General features: G+C 39.7%; 1 protein-coding gene and 1 long non-coding RNA gene across 11 annotated transcripts in view; one reads left to right on the top strand and one right to left on the bottom strand.

The window, feature by feature from the left end:
• The window catches only part of DNAH5 (dynein axonemal heavy chain 5), a 316,103-nt gene that overhangs the window by 15,966 nt on the left and 286,189 nt on the right, over positions 1 to 13,948 (bottom strand). For all 10 annotated transcript variants that reach the window (XM_082458341.1, XM_082458344.1, XM_082458345.1 and 7 more), the window contains 6 exons: positions 11,054 to 11,203; positions 7,966 to 8,211; positions 5,002 to 5,221; positions 3,130 to 3,335; positions 2,284 to 2,487; positions 274 to 489 (listed from right to left, as the gene is read on the bottom strand). In XM_082458341.1, coding sequence (XP_082314467.1) covers positions 274 to 489; positions 2,284 to 2,487; positions 3,130 to 3,335; positions 5,002 to 5,221; positions 7,966 to 8,211; positions 11,054 to 11,203 — 1,242 coding nt within the window. The remainder of the gene's footprint in view (positions 1 to 273; positions 490 to 2,283; positions 2,488 to 3,129; positions 3,336 to 5,001; positions 5,222 to 7,965; positions 8,212 to 11,053; positions 11,204 to 13,948) is intronic.
• LOC309659093 overlaps positions 1 to 13,948 on the top strand; it is a 357,758-nt gene that overhangs the window by 145,192 nt on the left and 198,618 nt on the right. The gene's annotated exons all lie outside the window — the stretch shown is intronic.

Below are 13,948 nucleotides of genomic sequence, written 5' to 3'. Positions count from 1 at the left end.
TTTTAGAAAACCAATCCTAACCCATCGGTCCACACTTGTAATTTAATTATGAAGATTAACGTTCTCATCAGGTTTCTTTATTATTTCTCTTTTGAGATGATTACGTTTATAAATTCAAACACTTCTTTTTCTGGTTCTTCAAGAAGTAAGTTTTTTAAATGATTTTTTTTAATTTCAGAAAAATTATTTTTTGCCCTCCTCCCTTCGTCCTCACTCCCGCAACCAAGCAGACACATCCACAGCTGACGCTTTGTCAGGATGCCATCAACTCACTTCAAATGGACCATAGTCTGGGGGCAGCTTCTCTAGCATGTCATCAGCCAGCCGGGCCACCACCGCCTCCCGGGTCTCATCCCCTCCACCAGAGCTGTCCTTGGGTTGGATGCCCAGAACGGTGCCCAGCACGTCCTTGGCCAGCTTGCTCTGGTAGGTGATGTCGGCATTGGGGTGCAGCCAGAACACCTCAGGGCTGTCGTAGGTGGGCAAGCTCTGAACAAACACAGACTGTAAGCACAGACTGCTGACACAAGTACCAGTTAAATTACACCGTCTTAGCAAATAAACATGTTTTTATTAGGATAAGCATTTACGTGATATGTCTTATTCGTGGCAGGCTGCAACCTCAACAATTTCTCCAGGAAGGAATCAAAAGTTGTCTTGAAAAACAATTAACATAATAGGCTCGTGGTCCTTTAATATCTGCACTTCAAGCAAATTCAATCAAAAAGACACTATCTTGTTTTATAATATATTTGTAAGATGGAAAGGGAACTATGGATTGGCATTTTGTTTTTTGAAGGTCTCATCTAATTCAAACCAATTGTTTAAATAAATGGTGTGTAACTAATTGTTACTAAAAATGACAGTTTTAGCAATTATGGCCCAATAAGAGCAGAGGTGGGAAATGTACTTTCCCAAGGAGAAGGACAGAGACTAAGAAAAACGAGAAATATTCAAAGAGCAACAAAGTTACAGAGAAAAACAGACAGCAAGAGACAATGAGAAGCAGAACTAGCAATTACTAGCAGGTAAATACTCCCCCAGCTACTTGGAAAAAAGAAGATTTACTTACAATTTGACATATAATTTTATGTGTGAATTGTATCCTTAACTTTATTCATGGTTTCCCTCTCTTCTAGCCCATTATTTTATTCCTTTCTACATAATGCCTTTTTATGAGCTACCTCATATTCATTGTGAAATGAGGCGCATGTAAATAAATATAATGGGCAGGTATACCTAAATTTATACCTTCATAGGCAGTCTCCTATTCAGTGCTAATGATTTAAAGACACATATAGTACAGTTAAGACAAATATATTTGTAGATTTGAATTAATAAAAGTGTAGGGGTGGTGATATATGATAAACTCATCACACTTATATATCACAGAACCTCTAAATATACTGATAAATTGAGCTCTTGGCGGGCTGTTGTGCTTACTTTGTTCATCCGGAGATAAACTTTAGAGGCAAAAGAGATCGCTAAATGATGATCTAACGAATTCAAGGTACTGAGACAGAAAATGTAGTTACCTGGAAGGACAAATCAGATTTTTTCCCCAAATTTCCTGTCAAAATCCTATTCTTACTTAGAGCAGTGCTTCTCAGTTGGAGGTGATTTTGCCCCCGCCAGGGACATTTGGCAATGTCTGGAGACATCGTAGGTTGTCACAACTGGGTAGAGAGTGAAACTGACATCTAGTGGGTAGAGGGGAGAGATGCTGCCAGCCATTCTACACAGGTCAGTCCCCCACTCAAGGAAGCATCCAGCCCTGAACGTCAACGGAGCCGAGGCTGAGAAACCCAGTCTTAGAGGAAGCGCTTCTACAGAGCGCGTTCCTGAACATACTCATAAGCTGTCCATTAGGCCAGGATTAAGGAACAGATGTCACGGGATAAGGCAAGTGGATTGAAACAGAACAGATTGCGTCTAGAGGCTGCCTTTGGGTAGAGAGCTCCAGGGCATTTGTGTAGGTTCCCTGGTTCTATATCTGCCCAGTCTATCACCTCTCCAAAGAATATTCCTCACTGGGGCATTAAAAGGGGAGGAAAGAAGGGAATTCACATAAAACACACCCTCAGAACAAATATAAACAGTTTCATCATTAAGTGACTATAAACATATGAAGACAGCATCTATGGTGCCTGGAACCTTCCACGTTCAGTATGCATCACCATTAAAATTTATTTGCAAAGAAGTACATACAGTATAAATAAATATCAAAAAAGTCAACTTGCTATAGATACTTGCTCTATACAAAAAATTCTGAAGATGACAAACCTGAATATACTGAAGATAGTTATCCACCGTGCTGCATTTTGGAATATTATATCCTTGGTAAAAGCTAAAATCCGGTCCAAACATATTTTCACTGAACCAAACCTTAGCAAGTGTGTTCAGCAATCTCTTGTCATAGTCATCAGTGACTCTGCCTCCGTACTGAATCTCTCCTATCATGTAGCGTATGGTGGTCCAGGAGACGCCCTGGGAAAATTTATAGAATGATTGTGGACTGACTACTGTCTCACCCCCATTTTCCCTGCCAAGTAACACCCACGTAATCACTGTCACCAATGTCATTTACTCATTCATTTATTCACTCCTCAGTAATGTGAAAAGTGCAGAAAGAAAATTAAATAAGCAGACATGAGGGGTAACTCAAAGCTCGTGATCCTGACTTGAAACAGATTCTCTTGGTACATTCATATGTTTCTATACTTTGATTTCAATAGAAAAAAAATTGTTTAATTTTTGAGAATATAGAGGCTGTTCTTTAAAAAGCACACACTCCAAAAGTAATCTAGACTCTAAATGTTCATGTTTTAGGATTTTAAAAAGCACACTTCTTCACCCATTCCCCCCTCCCTCCAATAGACCCCGTTAGGTTGTCTTACTTGTAATGTCAACTTGTCTTTGAGAAGTAAAAACATAATCAAAATTTGTTCCTTTTTTCCCCTAAAATCAAGAGGCTAGTGTGACCCAAGCTGCTATGACTTAAAGAGAATGACTTTGCCAGCACAGAAAATCATCACTCTTACAGGATTTACGCCAAGGCTGGGCGGTCATGTTAGCTCAAGGACCCAAGTCCACAATCACCGGGGGCACGAAGCAGTGTGCGCACAGTACCTTTTTGAGATCCATGTCGTCTAAGTGGTTTTGGATGAACTGCACTGTGGCATTAAAGTCGGCTTGGTTAAATTCATAGGGTATGTTCCACCCCAGGGGGCCGAACTTGCGCCTCTCCTGGACCGTGGAGTGCAGGAAAGCCACGGCATACAGCATGGGCTTCCACTGGGCTACAGCGCTCACGTCCAGCAGGTCTTGGCTCACGCCTGTTGTGGTCAGTTAGGTGAAAAACTATATCATCTCTCAAACATCTTTACTTTCTACTACTTTTATAAGCTATTAATTATTTTTGTAAATTCCTGATATTAAACTTCACTTATCTTGAATTACTCTTACCATATTCATATGACAACTATAATTTAACTTTTGGGTACCCAGAGGGCATTCCTCTCTGAAAAATATGCACAGAGATTTGAGGCGGTTGGGGGCTTGCTAACATGGATCAAGTTCTTGCCAACCTAACAAGATAATGTGGGGATAAAATAGAGATGGAAGAATAGTGGCAGTAAAATAAATATTGCTACTATTACTACAACTACTACTACTACTAATAATAATACCTATTACTACTACTACTACTACTACTACTACTACTACTAGGGGCATGTACACAGGTTGCTATGGCTTCTATATACTCTTTTAACAATTTAATATTAAAATCGTGTATATAGAAGCCCATTGCTATTGAAAAGTATGAACTATTAGATATAAAATAAGCTGCAAGGATATAATGTACAACATGGGGAATATAGGCAATATTTTATAATAACTATAAATGGAGTAGAGTCTTTAAAAATTGTGAATCACTATATTACACACCTGTAACATATAATATTGTACAGCAACTATATCTCAATTAAAAAGAATAATAAAATATAATAATCAAATAAAAAAGAAGCCCATTGCAACCTGAGCATACTCCCCCAAAATAATTATGATTACTATATATGTACATATTTTATTGCATATATAATTATAAATTTTTTCACTTGAAATCTTTTTTTTACTGACATCATCCTTCCGCATCCATTTTATTGGCAAAAATTTGAGACTGTTGACAACGCCAAAAAACTTTCTTCGTAGATTTTTCAGATTGCTATGTAATAATTATTATATTGATGATTGTTATTAAATACACTATTTTAAATTAAATTTATTCCAATTGTCCTGGATAGTTTTTATTATCACTATTTTAGACACAAGAAAAGTGAAACTCAGGTTGCTTGAATGATTAGCACCCAAGAGAACAAAGCATTTGCTCAGGCAGCATCAGAGCCGGGATTTCTAACTGCAAGTCCATACTCTTTCTGTGACCATGAGCCTCAGACAGGGAGCTATGACACAGAAGGAGCAAATGAACAGAGAGTAATCTCAGCTCCAGTTGTGACAGGAGGGGCATTTTGGTCTGGTTTGGTGGCCGTTGTCGGATTTCTAACTTAGCTCACATTCTGACATCCTGACACACAACCTCATGCAATGAAAGCAGAGACCGTAATTGTGACTCAGCCTCTCCTCTTGCAAGAGGCTACTGCCCTACGTTAGGTATGGAGCACGAAGACCATAAACGACATTATCCATTTTAGATGTTAACATAGAAAGGCAAGTGTCTAGCAGGGAATAGCACAGGCCAAAGTAGAGCGATAGTGGGGAAATAGCAAAAATATAAGGTGGAAACCTGAGCTCTGACGCCCTAACACGGCCAGAGGATATTCCACATGGAGCAGGACAGGTGGGGCTATCCCCTCACCATCTTGTTAAGTCATAGCACCACTTGCTATAACTAATCCTAGCTAATTCATTGTTCATAATTTCTTTAAGAAAACAATTTAAGCACAAGAACTCCTGTAAACTTGGAAGTATTCCTCGACTCACCACCATATGTTCTTTTCAGTCCTGCCCGGAGTCCCTGGGGGGGCTCATTGGCAAATTTAATGGACATCTGAAGGAGGGTAATGGGAAACTGCTTATGAGCCTCAGTCGTCATCCACAGGCGGAAAGCATCATGTACAATCTCGGTTTCTATAATTATGTCCATTAGCTCATCCATGAAATCGAGTCCCAGATGGCAGTTCTGCAAAAGTGCCCATCCTCCCTACATCAACAACAGTACATGGAAATTAGTCGATTTTGTGTTTCACCCAGAGATTTAAATTAGTACGTTCTCTAGAAATTAAGTAATTAAAATTTAATAGAAAAGCATGCTAACCCCTTTAAAGTAATCTAGGTCAAATCTAAGGATATGATCATGTTGAACTGAGATAGGTTACATTTCTTCTTATTCCATGTATGTGTCTCACAGTATACTAGCATGCCACTTGTAGTAATAATATATGGTGGGGGTCATGAACATCACCGAAGTGAAACATAAAAAGAGATAATGGCACTTCCAAGTAAAGATGGTTGACTGAAAACTGTCACTTAGCTCAGCTGCCTCCCCAAATTCCATGAAAAGTACAATGAAGGGACTTTTTTAAAGGTATGAATTCTGAAGGACAAAGATAGTGAAGGTGAAGACAATGTCAATAACACTGAAAACAGACTCAAGAAAGCTGAACCCTAAACTGACCATTCGGGGAGAGCTGAGACGTAAACTGATTTATACCATATAACTCCCAAAACACTCAAGAAGAGGTGACGAAGGTCCTTCTGGAAGTGGGGGAAGATGATGGCCTAATACAAGAAGATTGAAAGTCCAGACCCCCGACATGTTTCCTTAATGAAAGATGGAAAGTTGATTTTCTTTAGAAGGCAAAACAGACAGGGTTTGCAGTAGAGGACAGCAGCCTGTTAAGAGTATAGGAACCTCACTGAAAACAGGTAAAGGAAAGCTTACCTATTGAATTTGGAGACCTATTACCTTCCTTCTCCCACTGAGTTCCCAGAATACAGACAGCAAGGTATATACCCTCTAGAATAAGGGAAGAACCTTCTCTGGGGAATCTGACCACTCTAACACCAAGAGCCTTAGAAAATAAAAAGCCATATCTCTTGTATAAATTATTCTATGAGCATATGAAGATTCTTGTATAAAGCAACACAGGCAAAAATTTAGGTCATGAAATAATAATTTATTCAATACCTAACCTATAGAACATTTTTTTGCTAAAACCATCTACCATACCCAGATCATAACCTTGAGTTGTTTTCTTGACTCTCTGACTCTGGATCACTTAGATTTGATTAGTGTAACCTGAGATATTTTTCTTTCCAAGAAACAAACTAAGCACCAGATCTAAAATCTTAGTCAAGTTACATGTAAAACTGATCATTCTGGAATGTCACATATTCCCTTACATTTTCTTCAGAAGTATATAGCACTGCTGAATAAATAACTATTTATTTATCCTATGAAAATTTAATTGACACTATCCACAATTCAAAAAAAAGGGAAATTAAATATAAAACATAACTACAAAAAGGCTTCAGATGTTCTCTTTCATCCAGCATACAAGTGACTCCTGATCTAAGTCTCTTAGGTGAGAACTTGGAAGGTTCGATCTTCACACACGGAAAGGAATCTTTGGCCAAGGTTGTTTCTTTGGCATTGCCACACTCTGTATGAATGTTTTGTGTTCTTACTGAGCAGATCATCCATTTTGCTATTCTTGGGTAACTGGTTCACTCTGTCATAAAACACTATTGTCTCTGACAAGTTATAAGCATGCTAATAATAATAAAGATTTTTAAAAATTTTTACTTGAAATTAAACTACTAAACAAAAAACACAGATAAATTGAAGGCTAAAAACATTCCATTTAAATTCTAATTTAGTTGCCTGAAGCTATTAGTTACACCATTATTTATTTTAAATTCAAGTTAAATCCATGTCCTGTGAATGTCAGTGTTTTTGCTCTAAGTACAGTACTATGCAGAGGAAGGAAGTCAAGGGGGAGGGAGGATGAGGGGGGAGAGGCCAGAATGGAGGCCCACCAAGCCCTCGTGTCAGACCAGACCTAGGATTCTGAATCATGGATGTATTTTTTCATCTCTAAACATATTTAAATCAGGTGCCTTCTGCCCTCCCCCTCCCAACTACAAACTAAGTGCATCAGACAGAGCACAGCACACATGAGAGACCTCTCCCTTTCACCAAAGCTGGGGGCAGGGCACAGCTTGAGGATGGAAGAGGTAAATATGGAGGTTCTAGAACCCAGTGAGCTCAGTTCCAGACCAGGGGGAGGGGACCAGGATGCAGCACAGTGGTAAGATTCTAGAGTCAGCAGCTGGGACCTAGAACCCAATGGTTTCAGGGTGAGCTTAGTGTTTGGCCTGCTCTGTACACTGTTGAATTTGCAAGCTGCAAAGGGCTCTAGGAGACCCACTTGGAAGGCAACAGGCCAGGTTTCCTGCAAACCTCTGGTACCACCACAGGATAACAGCAGATTCCTGGCCTCTGGGATTGGGGGCAGGCCTAGGGGACCCCAGGGCACAGATGATGCATTCTGGAACCCAAGAAAGGTATGGTGTTGTAGATTCTGGAGAGTTATGGATTCCAAGAGCAGAGCTGGAGGGGTTGGAGCGTATGGCAGAGAGGAGGAACTATGAACCCTATAGAACGTTCGGGACCTGGAGTGGGGTTTAGCGTTATGCAAACTGGTCAGGGAATAGGATGTTCTGATTGGGCAAGTTTTCCATAAGTCAAGGCTCAGCAGAAAAAGTTTTAAGTGTGTCCATTTTTCCATGGAAATTTTCTAATAGATATCATGCTTTTCCCTGTTTAGTAAACAGAATACAATACATAAGTTTAAACTCTTAAGGATTCATAAGCTCTCTGCATCGTTATTCTATAACCTGCAATGTCAACATCATAACACAAAAGTAGACATCTGGCCTCACATTCGCCATGGTCTGCTGCAGGAGCTTGCGAGCGTGGACCTCCTGGCCCTGCCCCATGGACACGTAGCGGGTTTCTATCTTTAATCTCTTCCCCAAGGCGATGATGGAACCTGTGGGGTCTGAGCCCATAGACAGGACACAGATGAGTGGTGTCCGTGGATCAGATTCCTCCCACGTCTCTTCCAAGTCCAGGATAACACCTTCCGCATACTTTTCGCCCATGGAGTCCACGATGTACTTACGCGCCTGCCAAAAACAGTACACGAGTCACCAAAACTAGCTCCAGCTCCTTCTTGTGCATAATTCAATGTGGTTTCCAAAATTCACTTTTGTAGATTATCTCAATGATGCCTACAGTAACCCTGCCGGGAAAATAGGGCAGAGGCTTTTTTCTTGTTGGTTTATCTGTTTGTTTGCTTGCTTGCTTATTTGAATTCTCACTCTGTAGAAGCTGAGTTACTTGCCAAAAACACAATCACCCACTTAAAAGACTAGAACCCAGCTTGGCTGACTCCTTATCTGGGACCCGTTTCAATACACCGGCTGCTTCAGGCTGTACAAAAGATTTAAAATATTAGGCAACTCTATTATTGAGGATGCTTTAAGGGAAAAGCATATGCACTCAAATAATCAAGTAAACAGTACAATGCCTGGGATTTAATGGGTACTTAACAAATAGATAATTACTGCTGAGTGACTACTTATGTAGTGAAATTTATTGCATACTTATCAAATTAATTAATTTTTAAAGATTTAATCCAATTGCATTTGGAGCACACGGTACCACTTATTTTTGTATCTCTTAATATTTTTTCAAGGTTGGCCAGATCCTGTATTGAATTCTCTAACCTAAGTATAAATGCCTGCACATTTTTTACAGCTTTCTGAACGGTACTTTACAAGTTTGCCTGACATGTTCTTTGGCTTCTCCAAAAGTCTACTTGTTTACACATTCATCACAGCCACTGGGCAGTGTGCTTCGTGATCAGGAAGGACTTCAAAGGCTGGACGCTCAGGTGTCCCACAAATTGCAGTTGTTTCTCAGCCACAGGCACCTGGGTACCTGCCATCATTGCAGCATCTCTCAAGATCCAGGTGTTTTGTCCTCTGGCATAGCAAGAAGCTCAAAATGGTCAATCTTGCCATAGAACTCAGCACTGACCCCACCTGGACATTTCCATCCAAGTTATGAGCTAACTTAACTGTTACCTATACATACATCAGGGGCCAGGTGGTAAATATATTAGGCTTTCGTGGCCGTACAGACTCTGTTGCCCAACTCAACCTACCACTGCAGCATAAACAAATGATAGTTCATAAATAAATGAGCATGGCTATGTTCCAATAAAAGTTTATAGACACTGGACTTTGAATGTTATATAATTTTCACATATCACAAAATATTATTCTTCTTGGCTTTTTTTCAAGCCTTTAAAACTATAAAAACCATTCTTAGCTCACAGCTGTACATAAACAGGCAGTAGCACAAGACACCCTCTGATAGCGTGTTCTTCTTGCAACCAGGCTTTTGAATGTCCCTGGACATGCACTCATGCTCAGCCAAAATGCTACGAACAAGCCTGATGTTGCTTGTGGGGAATGGGGATTAAATATGTCCACATTGTTGACCTTGTAATATGCTTCCCCAAATGGTGTCTGGTTGAAAATCACAAAAGGAATCTAATGTGAGAATAAAAACTTCAGAGGAGAGAACATTTTTCCAAGGGGCCTTCTAGATCTTGCTTAAGACTTGGGTGTTACCATAAGGGCCAGGGGAAGCCATTAAAGGAATACCATAATGATATTTCTGTTTCTTCTAGAATATACAAGATGGATTAGAGTGGGCAAGAATGAACTACAGGAGACCAGTTAGAAAGACATGGCTGTCATCAGCCTAAGGGTGACAGAGGCCAGAATGAAGATGACAAAGTTACAAAGGGGTGGGAGACACTTAAATTTCAGCACTGAACCCAATAAAGTGTTATATGAAAAAATTAAAAAGGGAAGGAAGGAAGAGTGGGAGGGAAGGAAGGGAGGGAGGGAGGGAAGAAGGAGAGAAGGAAGGGGAAAAGAAAAGTCTACTTGAAACGTCTACACTCCCCTTAAATAAGGCAACTGTTTGACAATTCATTTGGGCAGGATAAAAGTAATGACGTTGAGAAGAAAAACCAAAGGAAGGGTGATCTCAGCGCCCTGAGTTGCAAAACTCATTTTTCTTTTCTCAATAAATGATTGAATCTAGTTGTTTTCATGATTCCACAGTACCTAGGTGAACTTGGGAGGTGGTTACTCCATATGTTTTTAACACTCCCCCTGGAGAGTGAAGGGGAAAAATTCCTACATTCTATTAGAAACCCCAGCCTACTGTTATTTTATGACTTATTTAAAGAAGTCCGTAAAAAAAAAAAAAAAATCAATGTCTGTGAATAGTAGAGTTTAACTTTTAGCTGTGAAGGCAAGACACCACAAGTCTGTTTCATGGGTAAATTTCCATGACGGTAAGGCCAACAGATTAAAAGTCTTTGAAAAGATGGATCTTGTAGAGGCAGGGTTTACATTTAAACCATATGTATCATTCAAAGAAATTTAGGCAAACCTTCTTTCTCACATCGAGGTTTGTGACACATCCTGGGGTAATGGCTACGGATTTGGGGATGCTATACTGCCCTGTAGTCTTCCCCTCCCCTCCCCAGTACCTGAGCAGTCTTCCTATTTACGAAACATCACTTTACTACTAGCAGAATGGAGTTGCCATATCTTTTTTGAGTTAATATTAAAATGATATGGAAAAACAATGCATTACCTTCACATTAGACCTATATAACCACCTTACAAACATAGTTTCCTCATTCACTCTTATTGTATCACTTAGACCAAAGAAAATCATTAAATTACTTAGCCCAGATATACACCTCCGTACACTTATTTGTTGTTTATTTTTCCATTTTTCACAATTGTATTGCTAGAAAGTTACACAGACGCCTACACAAAAATTCTCATGGGGATTAACATTTTAAATATTCTTTTCAATTTAAAAGGAAATGTTCCTTTAAAATAGTCTCCTAGTTTTCAAATATGTACTTTTTACCTGGGCAATGGTTCTGTCGGGACACCAGGATCTAATAAGGAGAAGGCGTCTAAAGCAGTCTAGAGATTTATCATAGGCATTTGGAAGGGGTTCCTCCTCAGGGTTTGCCTTATCAAACCAAATTTTCCACATTTTCTCATTTCTCGATATCTGAAAATACCAGGGGATAAGAAAAGTGTCACACCACAGAAGAATCTTTCAGTAAGCATTCACAGATATTCTTCCTCTTTCTGACCATTCCAGGCATGTGTGAATGCTATTCCTTGAGTATTTTTTAAAATTTTATATCCTAGCACCAAAAAGTTGAGAGTCTAAAATCAAATGTGATTTGCTCTAAAGTCAGTCTGTACTAACAGCAGCCTCCGGCTCCCTCTTAAAGGAGGGAGAGCCCTGGGTTGTGGAATTTCTTCTATGACTCTGTGGGAACAAATCTGCAAAGAATAAAGAAATCAATGGAAATTCATTTTCATTATTTTAAGGAAATCTGTTTTGCTCCATGAGATCCCCTATGATGAAGAACCAAGTCTCAGGCTTCCCTGGTGGCGCAGTGGTTAAGAATCCGCCTGCCAACGCAGGGGACATGGGTTCGAGCCCTGGTCTGGGAAGATCCCACACACTGGGAAGCAACTAGGCCCGTGTGCCACAGCTACTGAGCCTGCACTCTAGAGCCCTCGAGCCACAACTACTCAGCCCATGTGCCACAACTACTGAAGCCCGCTATCCTTGAGCCCGTGCTCCGCAACAAGAAGCCACTGCAATGTGCACCGCAACGAGGAGTAGCCCCTGCTCGCCGCAACTAGAGAGAGCCCGCGTGCAGCGAAGACCCAATGCAGCCAAAAATAAATAAATAAATTTATTATTTTTTTAATTAATTAATTTATTTATTTATCTTTTTATTTTTGGCTGCATTGGGTCTTCATTGCTGTGCGCGGGCTCTCTCTAGTTGCGGCGAGTGGGGGCTACTGTTCGTTGCGGTGCACGGGCTTCTCACTGCGGTGGCTTCTCTTGTTGCGGAGCACAGGCTCTAGGTGTGTGGGCTTCAGTAGTCGTGGCTCCCAGGATCTAGAGCACAGGCTCAGTAGCTGTGGTGCATGGGCTTAGTTGCTCCATGGCATGTGGGATCTTCCTGGACCAGGGCTCGAACCCATGTCCCCTGCACTGGCAGGCGGATTCTTAACCACTGCGCCACCAGGGAAGTCCCAAAATAAAATAAATAAATTTATTAAAAAAAAAAAAAAAAGAACCAAGTCTCATTCACTTATGTTTCCTCATTTCCCAGGACCATTCTTGAAACAAAAGAAGACATTTAATACATGTTTATTGTTGAAGTCTCTTGGTCAATACTCTATTAATCTAGAGTAATTTGAAATACGCCACTTAATATCAGCATCAAATGAATAATCACACTTGCTTCCTTTAGGCAATTGATAAAGGAAAAAAACACAGTCCACTATCATTTGAAGCTTAAAAAAATCAAAGAGAGGCAAGCATTATATGGGCAAGCATCTCAAAATCATAGAATAAATCACATCGCAGATAAACATGATCTTATGTTCTCTGGTATATTCCCTTTGATTAAAGCCCCAAGTGTATTCCTTGGAGATCTAATTAAAGGAAAAACCATTTGGGTTCATATTTAGAAAATATCATGTAAGAATAAAAAAATAACCTTTTTCAATCATGAAAGACTACATAATATGGAGGGATTTCAGGTATAGAATATAATCTCCAGAAGACAGCTACTTCAATAACTGATAATGGTCCAGGAAAGGTCACTAGGAGTCATCCCATGGGGGAACAAGCTAGAATGCATTAAAATCTCCCCCTCAAAAAGCTATTTAACCCAAAAGAATGGCTTATACCCTAATTACATGGTAATCACCAGGTGTAAGACAAAACATAAAAATATAGCAGAGCTTAAGTTTCCAGTCAATTTGAAGTGGCAAAGTCAAGAAAGAGCATTAGGACAAATACCATATGATATCATTTATATGTGGAACCTAAAATATGATACAAATAAATTTATCTATGAAACAGAAACAGACTCACAGACATAGAACACAAACTTACAGCTACCAAAGGGGAAAGGGGGTGGGGGGAGGGAGAAATTAGGAGCTTGGCATTAACAGATACAAACTAGCATATAAAATAGATAAACAACAAGGTCCTACTGCATAGCACAGGGAACTATAGTCGATATCTTGTAATAAACCCTAATGGAAAAGAATATATGTATATATATACACAACTAAATCACTTTCTTGTACACCAGAAACTAACGTAACATTGTAAATCAACTATACTCTAATGATTAAAAAAAAAAAAAAGAACCAGTGTTAAGACATTTTCTGGTGAAAAAGAGCCTTCACCTGGCAGCTGAAGAAAGCCACCTTACTGCCCATGCAGCTTCTCGCTGGTCATCAGATTCTCAAGAAGCTATTTCCTGGCTTGTCCCAATTCAACTTTCTATACCCAAGTTCCACAATACCAATATATACACAATTCATCAGGAACTTGCTGCTTATGAAAGGACAATGACTTCTAAAGATAAAAGGCCAGGTGTTTGTGTTAGATTCAGACCCAGGTGCCTAGCTAAGGCACTATAACGAAGAGAGGAAGAAGAGAGAAACAAGAGGTAAGAACGGATGTTTATCACTTAGAGGAAGGGTGTTCTTATTACTTTTCATTTCATCTTTAGAAAGACGGCAAAACCTTTTAATCATATCTAATCATTTAATCTAATTGAATCTGTTTTCCCACTTACTTGTGGGTCTCTAATTGGTGATACTGACATATCATCCAGGTCAGCGTTGGTTAAACTTCCTGGGTAACTAATTTCTTCCTGCGAGACCAGCCTGCCATGGATGGAGTGTGCTTTATCAGAGTATGAGTGAG

Source organism: Balaenoptera physalus (assembly GCF_965194825.1).
Source record: "Balaenoptera physalus genome assembly, chromosome: 3".
Lineage (NCBI taxonomy): Eukaryota > Metazoa > Chordata > Mammalia > Artiodactyla > Balaenopteridae > Balaenoptera > Balaenoptera physalus.
Note: the sequence above shows the minus strand (reverse complement) of the source record. Positions and strands in the feature narration are given on the sequence as shown.